At 35.5% G+C, this 13,790-nt stretch overlaps 1 protein-coding gene across 1 annotated transcript in view; it reads left to right on the top strand.

The window, feature by feature from the left end:
• Positions 1 to 13,790, top strand: part of MYRIP (myosin VIIA and Rab interacting protein) — a 455,750-nt gene that overhangs the window by 43,296 nt on the left and 398,664 nt on the right. The window contains 1 exon segment of the mRNA XM_051961221.1: positions 2,137 to 2,283. Within this exon segment, the coding sequence (XP_051817181.1) occupies positions 2,174 to 2,283 (110 nt within the window). The 5' untranslated portion in view covers positions 2,137 to 2,173.

Here is a 13,790-nt window from a genome sequence, read left to right as displayed (position 1 = left end):
GTCTCCTTCCTCCATACTTGGATGTCATCTATTCTCCATGCCAGAAATGTGTCATACCATAGCTCTTCCTTTCAGAATTCTTCAAGGACAAGTTAAGGTACCATTTGATTTCAGTATCTGAGAAGATCCTGAGAATTAGTTTTGATTGGTGAACTTTTATAAAGAGAACATGAGAAAGAGAAGTGATTACAAGAGATATCATGCGTCAGTTTAGAATAGGTCATTCTGAATTGGCTTTATTTCCTTTTTCCAATAGAATGCCTAAACTAATCAATGAGGGGGAATGTTATGAATACATTTTAACTAGATTGTAGCAAACCTTTAAAAAATTTTGGAGGTAATTGGGGTTAAGTGACTTGGCCAGGTCACACAGCCAGTTAAGTGTCTGAGGCCAGATTTGAATAACAAAGGTATTAGCAAAATAATTCATACTATTCTTGTGAAGATGGAGAAAAATGGATTCAATCAGTGAACTTAGAACTGTTTCAATGGATCAGTAAGTATCCAAAGGAGTACCTTTAGGTATCTGTACTTAGTCCTGTATTGTCATATATTTTTAATCAGTTATGAATAAAGTAAGTATCCAAAGGAGTACCTTTAGGTATCTGTACTTGGTCCTGTATTGTCATATATTTTTAATCAGTGTATGAATAAAGATACAGATTATACATTTATCTGATTTGAAGATGACAAAAGTTGAGAGGAATGGCTAAAACAATGAATGAGAGAATAAGGATCCAAAAGGCTATATAATCATTGACACTTGAGAGTCTATGGGAAGACAAATATTCCTGGATTTCAAATAAATATTCCTCTTTGCTAAATTGGATTTTATTTACTTGATTGCAAATACAATTCTTCTTCTATTCTGATACTTTTTCCAGTGAAAAAAGGACAATATTTTAGATTAGTCCAAATGCGTGTGGAATTCTCCAGCAGGAGCTATGAATCAAAGGAATATGTTTTCATTTTCTAATATGTGCTTAGTACCTATAAACTTGAACCTTCAATATTGTAAATGGCAAAAAAAGACAATAAAAGCAACTTAAATAAAATAACTAGGGTAATATTTAGGGTAAATATGGTAATTTATTAGGGCAAATGCATTAGGAATAGTTTCCCCCAGATTGTTAGCTTTTCTGTTGAGAAATAGAACCCAAACCCATTTTACCTTTATTTCTGAAATTTATTTCTATGGAAATTTCATCAACTGCTTTCTGTACAAGGAAAATTTAACACTATGGCTTTATGCTTCCAGCAATCTTTTACAATGTGGCTTGGTAATATACAGTCTGATATGTTTCTTATGTATGAAACAAACAACTTTTGGATTTTCTGAGCTTAACTTCTGCCAGAGAAATGATCAACTTCTAAAAGAACCTAGAGAATTTTACTCTATCTTGCCCAACTTCCACTTTTGAAATGCTTTCAAGATCCATTGGAGATTTGTAGCAGATTCTAATGTTATATAATCCTGAGACACAACTGTCTGTCTCTGAAACATATGGCAGGAAATGGATGAGGATCAATTTAATTTCAGAAGCAGATTTGTTGGAGGGGATGCAGAGATATCATAAGGAAAAAAATAGGGCTATTTTATTGAGCAATGTTTATACATTTGCCATCAAAGCTAGTTGTATTCATTCACCTGAAGTCTTCACTTCCATTCTGACCTTTTAAAGATGGGCTCAAGTATCTTGCCCATTATGTGTACTAGCTATATAAAAATAGGCAAGTCTTCTAATCTCTCAGTGCATTAGGTAACTTGATAAGAATTTTAGATTATAGATAGGTCTGCATCAGCAGAAGGCATTTCCACACTGGAAGTTCCTTCTGCTGATTAAATCACAGGTGAAGACTTTTTCTTACTCCCAAATTAGGACAGAACTCAAAAAGCACTCAGAAAATATTTGTTGAATATCATAATGGAAAGAATGTTTATATGCATATGCAAATATACATGTAATCCTTTAGAAATATAAATATATAAATCTTTTAGAAGTTTACTGAATCCTCTTTGGATGATATACTATGGTTATCCTCAATTTTCTTGTCACCGAGATTTTGATTTGTATGCATATTCCCATCACTATCTTTATTATTATCTTTATTATTATCATTATTATTTTATTTTAGGTCTTTTTAACTATTGGTGTTCATAACTGAACAAACCATGGGGAGGAAACTAGACCTTTCCAGTTTGACAGATGATGAAACAGAACACGTTCTTCAGGTTGTTCAGCGAGATTTCAATCTTCGTAAGAAGGAAGAAGAACGACTAAGGTAAGAAGATTTTATTTCTTAAATTCGTGGTGGTGAGCCATATGTAGATGAGACAAACAGGCTTCCCAACCTTTTATGCCAACAAAGTCTGGGAATTAATATTGTTATGTCACATAAGCAAATATTTACATTTATTTAGGAGTCAATCATTACCATTTGTTAATTCCAGGGTTAGTCTGGGTATGTATATAGTGCTTTGTACATATTGACTTTATAGCTGAGGTTTTATTGGTGCCTCATCTCCAAAGAACAGCTAGTGAGTTCAAGAATTATCCAAATTGTGTCCCAGATGGTTACTTTGAACTTGGTACCAACTTCAATTTTTTTCCATTCCTAAATTCATTTAGCATTTATTAACAATATACAGAACAGAGCGATTTAAAAGTCAACTTATAAGCAAGAACATGATGGTACAAATTATGTGCATGAATGATGGGAGTAATATTTCATTAGAACCACTGTGCTAAAGAAACCAATGCTATTTGCCAAGAGAATGTTGCAAAAGGGGACACTATTTGTTGGATGCCAGAGCTGGGAAAAAGCTTCCATAGAAGTTAACTAATTGACATTCTTCCCTCTCATGTTTTTTATAGGTTGAAGAGACTGAGTCAGATAGAGATAAGGTTATTCAATCATATAGAATGACAGTGAGATTATAGCTGTAGAGGTAGAAGATGGCCCAGCTTCCTCAGATGAGAAAACTGAGGCCCAGAAAAATTAAATAACTTGACCAAAGTCACAAACCAGCAGATATTGGAGTTAGCACTGGAAATCAGCTCTTTTGCCTCCTAGATCATTATTCCTTTAACATGACCATAAAGAATGTTGTTTCAACATTCTGGCTACATTTTGGCAGCTAAAAAATACATAGACACCTTGGAAGTGCAGTCTTCTGAAGGAAATGTAAAAATTCTAGATGAATGGATTTCATAAAATAGGATTATTTTCCTCATCAAGAAATAGATGCTAAAAGTTGTACTCTATAAGTGTTGTATATTCTTCAGGACCCTTTCTGAATTTAGCATTTTAGCAATTAGCATATTAAGTAAGCTGCTGAAAATAGATATTTTCTCTAAAGGTATGGTTTAAAAGAGGGATCAATGACAATATGCTGGGCAAAGTGACAAAGCTTCAAAAATAAGCAGACCAGGGACCTTCATCCTCAGGGCACATGACTATATTTGAACATCTCTCGGGTTCTCAGTTTCTTCATCTATAAAAAAGGAAATAATAGTAATTGTGGTAGCTTCTTCAGAATGTCCTTGTGTAGTTCTAAATGAGATAATATATACACAAAACATTTTGTAATCTTTAATGTACCCTATAAATATTTCTCATTATTTTGATGTATATATTCTAAGGCATTTTGATAAGTTAGATCTGGATATGAATATGTTCTAATGTCCAAATCAATTTGAGTTGTAATTATATCCCAGAACATATATGAAAACTAAGTATTTAGGTAGCAACAGGAATCATTTCTTCTTTTTACATCTTTGTTTTCTTATTTGAAAAACATGAGGATGGGCTTAAATGGCCTTTAACTTCTCTTTTAGGTCTGATTGCCTAAGATCCTATAAGATCTTATTGTAAAAATAAATAAACTATTTTAATCGTCTATATTTGCCTTAAATGTAAGTACCTATTATGTTGGCTGCCTGACCAAATAGGACACAAGAGTCTTTGGTAGTGTGGATGGGATTTTGGTCTTGTTTTTCATTTCTGGTAATCACATAGATGTTGCTACTGGCTTCAACCACTCCTCCATATTTCAGATCTGATGTCAGTTCCAGTCTTCATTGAATCCTATTTCTGGGAGGAGAACTGTGTAGAAGAGCTCATTGGTGTCCCATGATAACAATAACCTCTTTCTCTCTCTGTTTCTCTCTGTCTCTTATGTTTTATATATCTAATCTGTATCTATCTCTTATATAGATCAATTCTATCTATTTCTTCCACATGTGCTTGCTGTTGTGTGGTCCCTTCTTTAGAGTCCCCTATATCAGAGGGTTGAGAAAACAAGGGCAAGATAAGAGGCAGACATAAAATCCTTATTTTTAATCCAATGGACACTCATTTTTGGCTTTGTTGACTGATACGTAGGCACTATGATGGCATAGATAGTAGGACTAGGAATCAATATACAAGCACCTTCTATGTGCTTGACAATTTGGCTGATTTACATGTGTCTTGTGGAATAAGTCTTAATACCTTCCACTGACATCTCGTGACCTTGGTCTTTATACACAGTCTCCAGCTTCCTGGACATTGAACTAAGTGTGTAAAGCAAGAGCAGTAGGTGCAGGGAGTCATGGTTCAAACTTCCATTCTGAGGTTAGTATCCTGATTGCCTGCCCAACTGAATGCTTAGTATGTGTTAGGGGATTTCCTGAAGATGTGGCGCAGTAGATTTATGGCATATGCTTGGTGGGGAAATCTTTAAAGTTAATGAAAATGTCATTGTCACTGGAGTTGAAATGAGATATGTATCACCTTTCTTGTCTGAATGCCTAGGCCTCTTGCATACCAATGAGAGAGTGATTCTCTAACTTAGCTCAAAGGAAACTGCCAAGGAAACAAAGGGAAAATTTGACCCCTAGCTTGTTTAAGAGAGAACTGGTACCAAAAAGTTTCATCTTCAATGTGAACTGTGCTATTTAGTAATATGTCACCAAAATGATCTCATGCATTTCCCTTGTCCCCATCTAGAATATTTGATCTCATCTTCAAAAGACAAGGAAAATATTGGTCTTGATATTGTTTTTTTTTTTAATTGTTTTAAACCTAAGTTCAAATCTGGCCTCAGACATTACTAACTGTGTATCCTTAGATATATCACTTAACCTTAGTTCCCACATCTATAAAATGAATGGAGAAAAAATTAATAAGCCTCTCTATTATTTTTGTGAATAAAACTCCAAAATGGGATCATAAAAGATTTGGACATGACTAAAATAACCAAACAACAATAGCATCACCGCAGCCACCGTCATCACTATTAACATTTTCCCAGAACACTGGAGGCAATTACTGGATTAATATAGGCAGAGGAAATCAGGGGTATTGAGGAAAATGTAGCTTCTGAATCTGAACTATTCAAGTATGCAGTTTGACATAGAACATAGGATAAAATTTGGGAAGGTGGGAATGACTAAGACCTCAGAAACTGTTGCTTCAATACTTGGTCTGGAAAGAGAATTAAGATTTAAAAAAAAGAAAAGAAAAAAATTCCAACAATCTATGCTTTTAGAGTCAGTCATTTACTTTTCTTTCAACTGTAGCATATTTATTGTGCTTTTTACATATTGTATAGTCCATTGCCAGAACTTTGCAGGGGTGAATAGCCATCTTCTCTATTTGCATACAACTTTTATACCAATATATTCTCCCATAACACTACCAAAGAAATAAAAAGGAAATTTGTGAGTAAATTGTGTGTTGTCAATTTGTAGGTAATGATAGAAAGAATATGTTGGAGGTGGTAGATTCATTGACATTTTTTTAAAAAGGAAATATTTATTGTCACAATTATTTTGTCTGTAATTAAAAACATTGTGTAGAATTTATATCAAGGCAAAATTTCAGCTCAACATAAGCGTGAAAAACATTCATCTTTCATTATGATTGGAGTTATCCCAAAGGAGAACTAGCTACTGGTAAGGGATAGGAAGTGGCTTCCCTCTAACTAACTAGAGACATCCAAATAAAGACTGGATGGCAATTTAGCATGTATGTTTGTAGAAGATATTATACAGAGGATGGCCTAAGAAATATCTCCCACCTCAAACATGCTGTGATTCATTCTTTAATAACTTTGATGCTTTCGATGTCATTTCCCTGGGTATTTATTTCTTCTTCAACAAAATGAGGGCTTATATCAATTGCAAGAGCCAAGCATCTCTTCCACCTTTAAGTCTATGATCCTATTAAATATCAAAAGGATTTGTGGCTAGATAGGTCAGTTGGAACATTAAATTAACCTTACAAAAATAGAGGTTTCTCACTTACTGCTAGGACTGTAGGTTCAATCCCTATCAATCAATAAATCAACCAACATTTATAAAACATCTATTTATTATCCCTGCTCTTAAGGAACTAATTTTCTATTGAGAAGAGAACATATACTGATGTATACCCAAAACATATAGAAGATGAATAGGAAATAAGTTTGGGATGGAGTAGGAGGAAGCAATAATAACTGAGAGAAATCAGAAAAGATTTCCTATAAAAGGTGGAGTTTGTGCAAAATGTTGAAGAAATTGTGAGACTCAAAGAAGTAGAGATGAGGAGGAATACAAACCCAAGAATAAAAGGCTGCCAGTGAAGAGTCTCAGGGTTAGGATATGGAGCGTCATATGTAAGGATCAACAACAAAGCCAAAAAATGGGAGGAAGTAAACAATATATAATAATGATAGAAAAGTAGATTGGGACCATATTGAGAAGAGCTCTAAATGTCAAATATAATACTTTGTATTTTATCTCAGATATAATAGAGAACTATTGGAGTTTATTAAATAGCTACATGATTGCTCTTTTCCATTGCAATAGATTGGCTTCCCACAAATGTGTGTTCATTTGACATTGCTGGGTGGGACTATATAGATAGTAGTAGCCATATTTTCTACATTAAATATTGGGTGAGGTCCCCATTGGCAGTAATGTCCTTTTCCTGCCAAAAATACTCTAAAGAATTAGGGAAAGTTTTTTTTTTTGACTGGCTATCCATGAATGATGTGCTTGGGTATTGTAATTATCTGATGGCTTTCAATCACCATTGCTGTTAAGTATTTTCCAAAATGTCAACTTGCTAATTGGATAGGCTAATTCTTGCTCATGGGAAAGGATGAAAAGTTTTCCTTCTGGATCTACGGCCACAAATAAATAAATAAATAAATATGGGTGAGTGTGTGTGTGTGTGTGTGTGTGTGTGTGTGTATGTTCAAAGTAAACTTCTACAGAAGATGCTTCTAGCAAACAAAATCTACTCTATTAATGGAAATTTCAGGGAAGATGGAAGGAGAGTAATCTTCCATTAAAATATTCTGGTAAAGATATTTTGTGTCACATAGACCTTTTTCATCCCTCATATTGCTCTGGGTTGATAGTGTGCTATTTTGCTTATGAATATATGATCTAGTGATTATCAATAGGTCAGCCAGTAATCATCTATTAAGTACATATTATGACATATTGTAGACAGCAGTGGATAGAGCACTGTATTTGGAATTAGGAAGATTTATTTTCATGAGTTCAAATCTAGCCTCAGACTCTTACTAGCTGTGTAATGCTGAGCAAGTCACTTACCCCTATTTGCCTCAGTTTTCCTATCTATAAACTGAGCTGGAGAAGAAAGTGATAAACCACTCCAGTATCTTTTCCAAGAAAATCCCAAATGAGGTTATGAAGAGTTGGACATGATTAAAACAACTTAACAACAATGACAAAAATGTAAGTATTAGAGATACCCCAAAAGGCAAAAGATACTACTCACACTCTCTCTCTCTCTCTCAAAGAGCTTGTATCTATTGGTGAAACAACATGAAAACAACTATATACGAACAAAATAGAGAAAATAAATTGGAGATTGTGACAACTGCGCTAGTACCCAGGACACCCCAGAATCAACCAGAGTCAGGATAAGCAAAAGTCCTTAGTCTTTATTCTTGGTCTTTAGATGCAGAATTGAAGAGGTTGAAAGCAGAATCTCCACAACCATCTTCTCTCTCATCTATGGCCAAAGTGACTCTGGCTAGTCTTACTCCACCCCCTAGTCCCTCCTACAATCCTCTGTATACACCAATCATTGAACCAGTACAGGATAGTGGGAAGGACCATTTTCCAAGCATATCCTCAGAATATTGTCCAATCAGTAAATAGCTCTAAGTGCTTGAACCGACCTCAGTGCAGGACTAAAGGGTTTCAGCCCTCTATAGGAGATGACCAATACCATCCTCTTCTGAATTACTTCTCTACCCTCTACCTCCCCACTTGTGCACAACCAACTTGTTTTACTCGTATTTAATTTACAAAATGGTCATTGATATTTGAGGTATGGTGGCTATAAAAAAAGAAACCTATTTTATCGTAAGATGACAATGACCTCAAATATGAAAATTAAGCATGTGATTTCCTGACTTTGCTCTTCACTGATGTTAGTCACTTTGATGCTCTTTAATCTTATGTAATGTAACAAGGTAGGAAAATTTCTATAGACAGTCAAAATGGCAATTCCCTGGGGAAGGAAACCTTGCACTTGAGCTTGAATGCACTTGCCCATAAATGGGACAGAATTAGCCCCAGGATAGTGTGTAGGATGTGGGCCACCATCCTAAGGTAAAGGCAGCTCCAAATGGTAGTGTAGGCCTTGTTCTTTCTTCAGGAAATTTCCCTTCATGCTTCAGGAAATATTGGTGAGATATATAAGGTTCAATGGAAGCATTTTGGAATTTCACTGCTTTCCCTGAACATTGATTTTCCATAGGAGCTATCATTCTCAATTGAACAGAACCTTTGGATGAAAATACCATTATATATTATAATGAAGGTAAATTATAGTTTCATTTCAAAATTATGCTATGTTAATTTGTTGAAGAAATGACTTTTTTATTAAGAGGTAAAGAAACTGTCTTGGAGATATGAAGAAAATTTTGCCAATCTTTGCTCTTTGTAATTAATAACTTAAGTTGTAAGAATTTGAGATCTAAACAGCAGAGATATAGTGTAGTCAATTAGAGAAAATAGGAGGCACTTAAAAACCTTCAATTAGTATAAGTTGAATGTCTATGAGCTACATTGTCACAGAATAGGATCTATTGAGTATAGTAGCTGGTGGGATAGAGAGAGATACTGTACAAGAAATAGTAATATGTTCATTACTGGAGAGAGCTTGCTACCTAAACCAATTAAGTTGGGATGTAACACAGAAGCTATTTGATAGGCACTAAACATTTACAAAGTAGACAGTGCAATGTTATGTGTTCTGAATAGTTACAAGCATGGAACAGCCAAAAGGAGATGTATGTGGTAGGTATAAGTGGGCTATAACATTTTACTAAGCAAGAATTGCTCAAGAGAAGCAATATAATGCATATTATCAGAGAGATTAGAATTGGTACTTTTGGATGGAATACCTACAAGGATGAGATAATATACCCATGGGTGTATTAAAGTATATAATCTGTGTAGATGTGTACCTATCTGTATGATTCTCATTAGCAGCTGGTCTTAGTTTTCATGTCCAAAAATATGTACTCTTTGTGGTTGATATAAAAGGTGTGTGCAAATCCCTAATGTTTTCTCATTTTCAATAGCACAGAGGATGGATAAGTTTCTCTGGAACTGATTCTTTAAGAAACATATGGCCCACCTTTAATAGTTTTTCAAGTTCTACTAAATAATTTTCAGGGTTAAAGTCTTATTTTAGATTTAAGACAGAAAGTGGATTTGATATTAGAGTTTTAAGGAATGATTTTCTAGCAAATAATTTATTGGTATTACAGTTGAATCAACCTTCATTTCACCCTTATTTATTTATTTATTTTTTAAATTTTTTTATTTAATAATTACTTTATATTGACACTCGTTTCTGTTCCGATTTTTTTCCCCTCCCTCCCTCCACCTCCTCCCCTAGATGGCAAGCAGTCCTTTATATGTTGGATATGTTGCAGTATATCCTAGATACAATATATGTTTGCAGAACCGAACAGTTCTCTTGTTGCATAGGGAAAATTGGATTCAGAAGGTATAAATAACCCGGGAAGAAAAACAAAAATGCAGATAGTTCACATTCGTTTCCCAGTGTTCTTTCTTTGGGTGTAGCTGCTTTTGTCCGTCATTTATCAATTGAAACTCAGGTCTCTTTGTCAAAGAAATCCACTTCCATCAAAATATGTCCTCATACAATATCGTTGTCGAAGTGTATAATGATCTCCTGGTTCTGCTCATTTCACTTAGCATCAGTTCATGTAAGTCTCGCCAGTCCTCTCTGTATTCATCCTGCTGGTCATTTCTTACAGAACAATAATATTCCATAACATTCATATACCACAATTTACCCAGCCATTCTCCAATTGATGGGCATCCATTCATTTTCCAGTTTCTGGCCACTACAAACAGGGCTGCTACAAACATTTTGGCACATACAGGTCCCTTTCCCTTCTTTAGTATTTCTTTGGGATATAAGCCCAATAGAAACACTGCTGGATCAAAGGGTATGCACAATTTGATAATTTTTGGGGCATAATTCCAGATTGCTCTCCAGAATGGTTGGATTCGTTCACAACTCCACCAACAATGCATTAGTGTCCCAGTTTTCCCGCATCCCCTCCAACATTCATCATTATTTTTTCCTGTCATCTTAGCCAATCTGACAGGTGTGTAGTGGTATCTCAGAGTTAACTTAATTTGCAATTCTCTGATCAATAATGATTTGGAACACTCTTTCATATGAGTGGTAATAGTTTCAATTTCATCCTCTGAAAATTGTCTGTTCATATCCTTTGACCATTTATCAATTGGAGAATGGCTTGATTTCTTATAAATTTGAGTCAGTTCTCTATATATTTTGGAAATGAGGCCTTTATCAGAACCTTTAACTGTGAAAATGTTTTCCCAGTTTGTTGCTTCCCTTCTAATCTTGTTTGCATTAGTTTTATTTGTACAAAGGCTTTTTAATTTGATGTAATCGAAATTTTCTATTCTGTGATCAGTAATGGTCTCTAGTTCATCTTTGGTCACAAATTTCTTTCTCCTCCACAAGTCTGAGAGATAAACTATTCTATGTTCCTCTAATTTATTTATAATCTCGTTCTTTATGCCTAGGTCATAGACCCATTTTGATCTTATCTTGGTATATGGTGTTAAGTGTGGGTCCTTGCCTAATTTCTGCCATACTAATTTCCAATTATCCCAGCAGTTTTTATCAAATAATGAATTCTTTTCCCAGAAGTTAGGGGCTTTGGGTTTGTCAAACACTAGATTGCTATGATTGACTATTCTGTCTTGCATTTCACCCTTATTTAAAGTGTGTGTGTGTGTGTGTGTGTGTGTGTGTGTGTGTGTGTTTATTTAAGAGAGGTGGAGAGAGAAAGAAAAGGAGAGGAAAACAGAGGGAAGAAGAGTAGGAGAGAGGGAGGGAAAGAGGGAAAAAGAGAGAGGGAGGGGGAAATCTTCCTTTAGCAATTTTCTACCAAAAAATAAATTCTCCTTTTTGTTGGTCCCCATCTTTCATCTCAGGTTTTATTGCCACCAATGATAATATAAATTATCATTATTAATAATTTTGCAATCATCTGATATAATTATAGCAGGAAGAAGTACAGAATTGTTGCAATAGACCATTTCCTTTCTACAACCTATAGGTTTCAATAGGACCACAGGTGGCAGAAATCTCTTACCTTTGACTTAATGGTCATTGATACTGCAATTACCTGATCTGCTTAGTGGAGTGTCTCTTTGACATAAACATGACAGTGCTGATATTGAGATATACCTAGGTGTTTACCTTTATGTATACATCTAAATATATTTTCTTCAGTGGCAAAATGCTGCTGTTGGCCGGCCATTGTCAGGATGTCTGGTTTTGATTTGTTTTCACGACACGAATCACATGTGACATTGAGCCATTTGCCTCCTGTCTGATTCTAGCAACCACCAAGCACACTTTTCAGACAATCATAGGGCTGTGTGAGGAGGAAGGGCCCAGGGCTGCAGATGGAATGGGAACATTGGACATGCTGTCTAGGACATTGGGAAACTCAGCTGCAAATGCAATTCAATCGATATTTGTTTCATGTTCCAAAAGCACATATTCCTGAAGTGGGAGAAGCAAGATAGTTGTGCTCAGCAAGAAAAGACAATTATAGACCTGCTGAAATGATAACAACTGACATTTATATAGCACTTGAAGGTTTGCAAGTACTTTGCATCTATTGTCTCATGTGCTACTTGGGGCAACCCTATGAGATGAGTTTCTATGTCAGCACACCAGGACCTGTGATTTCCTCAGTGTGGAAACTCCCTCTGGCATCAGCAGGTTGCAATTTACAGTCTTACAGAGATGTCTGAGGCTTTAAAAGCTTAAGCCCAGGATCATCTGGATAGGAAATGTCATGGGTAGGGTATGAAATCAGGTTTTCATAATGCCAAATCCACCACCCTACTCATTATTTCTTCTATGGCATTACCATCCCTGTCTGACAAATATGGAAGGTTCAGAGAAGATAAGGGTTTCATCTGTGTTTATGTAGCTGTTGTCAGAGATGTGATTACAACCCTGATTTCTCCTGCCTCCAACCCTAGTACTTCCTTGTACTGAACCACACTGCCTATTCATGACATCATTCAAGGCAAACAGATATTCCACATACAGCTAGCTGCATACTTTATGGGAAGTCTATAGCATATGAGTATGTATATATGTGTGTGTGTGTGTAGGGTGGAGTGGTAGTGGAGATCAGACTTATCATTTGAGTCTATTTAGGTCCATTTGTTCATTTTGAAATAGAAATGAGAACATGTCTTGGGGTTCAGTTTGGTGTTTTATTATACTTCTCTGAGATATTGGGTTAAAGTATATAAAAAAGAATTTTTCTCTTGTTTCAGAGAAGCTGGGGGCAAATTCTACCTCTAATACTCCCTAGACTTTCAGCAAATAGTTGAACACCCTGAGTCTCAGTTTATTCATCTGTAAGATGAACGAGTGAGACTAAAATTCCTCTTAGCCTACCAGCTGCAGCTCCCTGATCTTCTGCTTCTATGACCTGGTTATTTCACACTGATGTTTAAAATCTGACCAGAGAGAGGATTTCATGAAGCCTTTGATATTGCCTCTCATATGATCAGGGTTCAGCGCCAGGAAACATTAGGTCAGGAATTGTTGTACTTATTGCTGGGCTATTTCAGGAAAGTGTCTATTTCCTCTCCCCCTAACACTTTTAGTGCTTCTTTTTAACTCCTTGTGGGGTTCCTTCAAGTTTTTGCTGATCAACACATTTAGGACAAAGCAGACTCCTCTATTACTCTATTCATCGAGGTACTCCCGTTTCCTTGGATCATACTTGTGCCTACAGTGCTAAGAATGTTGGTGATCATCTACAGTGAATCTCTGATTATTATAAGTCATTGGAATATTTCCTCCTCTTGTTCACACCATGCAACCTTATCTATTCTTCTACTTTCGGCTAGAGAAGTTTCTTTAAAAGAATTAAGAGTTACCAGAGTCAATGGGAGCTTCCAAATTGAGAATCATTGAGGACCTATAAGCAGGAGCAACAGTATTTTATAGTGGGATAGTGCCAGATTTAGAGTGGAGGATTCTATATTAAAACCTGTGTTCTGCTAATCAATCAATCAGTAAGCATTTATTAAGTACCTACTATATGTCAGATATCATGCTAAGCCATTTAAGATTTTTGTGATCTCAGACAAATGATTTGATTTTTCTGGGCTTTCTTATTGGCAAAATGATCACCACAGAAGTCACTTCCAGCTATAAATCTATGATCC

This window comes from Antechinus flavipes, chromosome 5, assembly GCF_016432865.1.
Source record: "Antechinus flavipes isolate AdamAnt ecotype Samford, QLD, Australia chromosome 5, AdamAnt_v2, whole genome shotgun sequence".
Classification (NCBI taxonomy): domain Eukaryota; kingdom Metazoa; phylum Chordata; class Mammalia; order Dasyuromorphia; family Dasyuridae; genus Antechinus; species Antechinus flavipes.
Note: the sequence above shows the minus strand (reverse complement) of the source record. Positions and strands in the feature narration are given on the sequence as shown.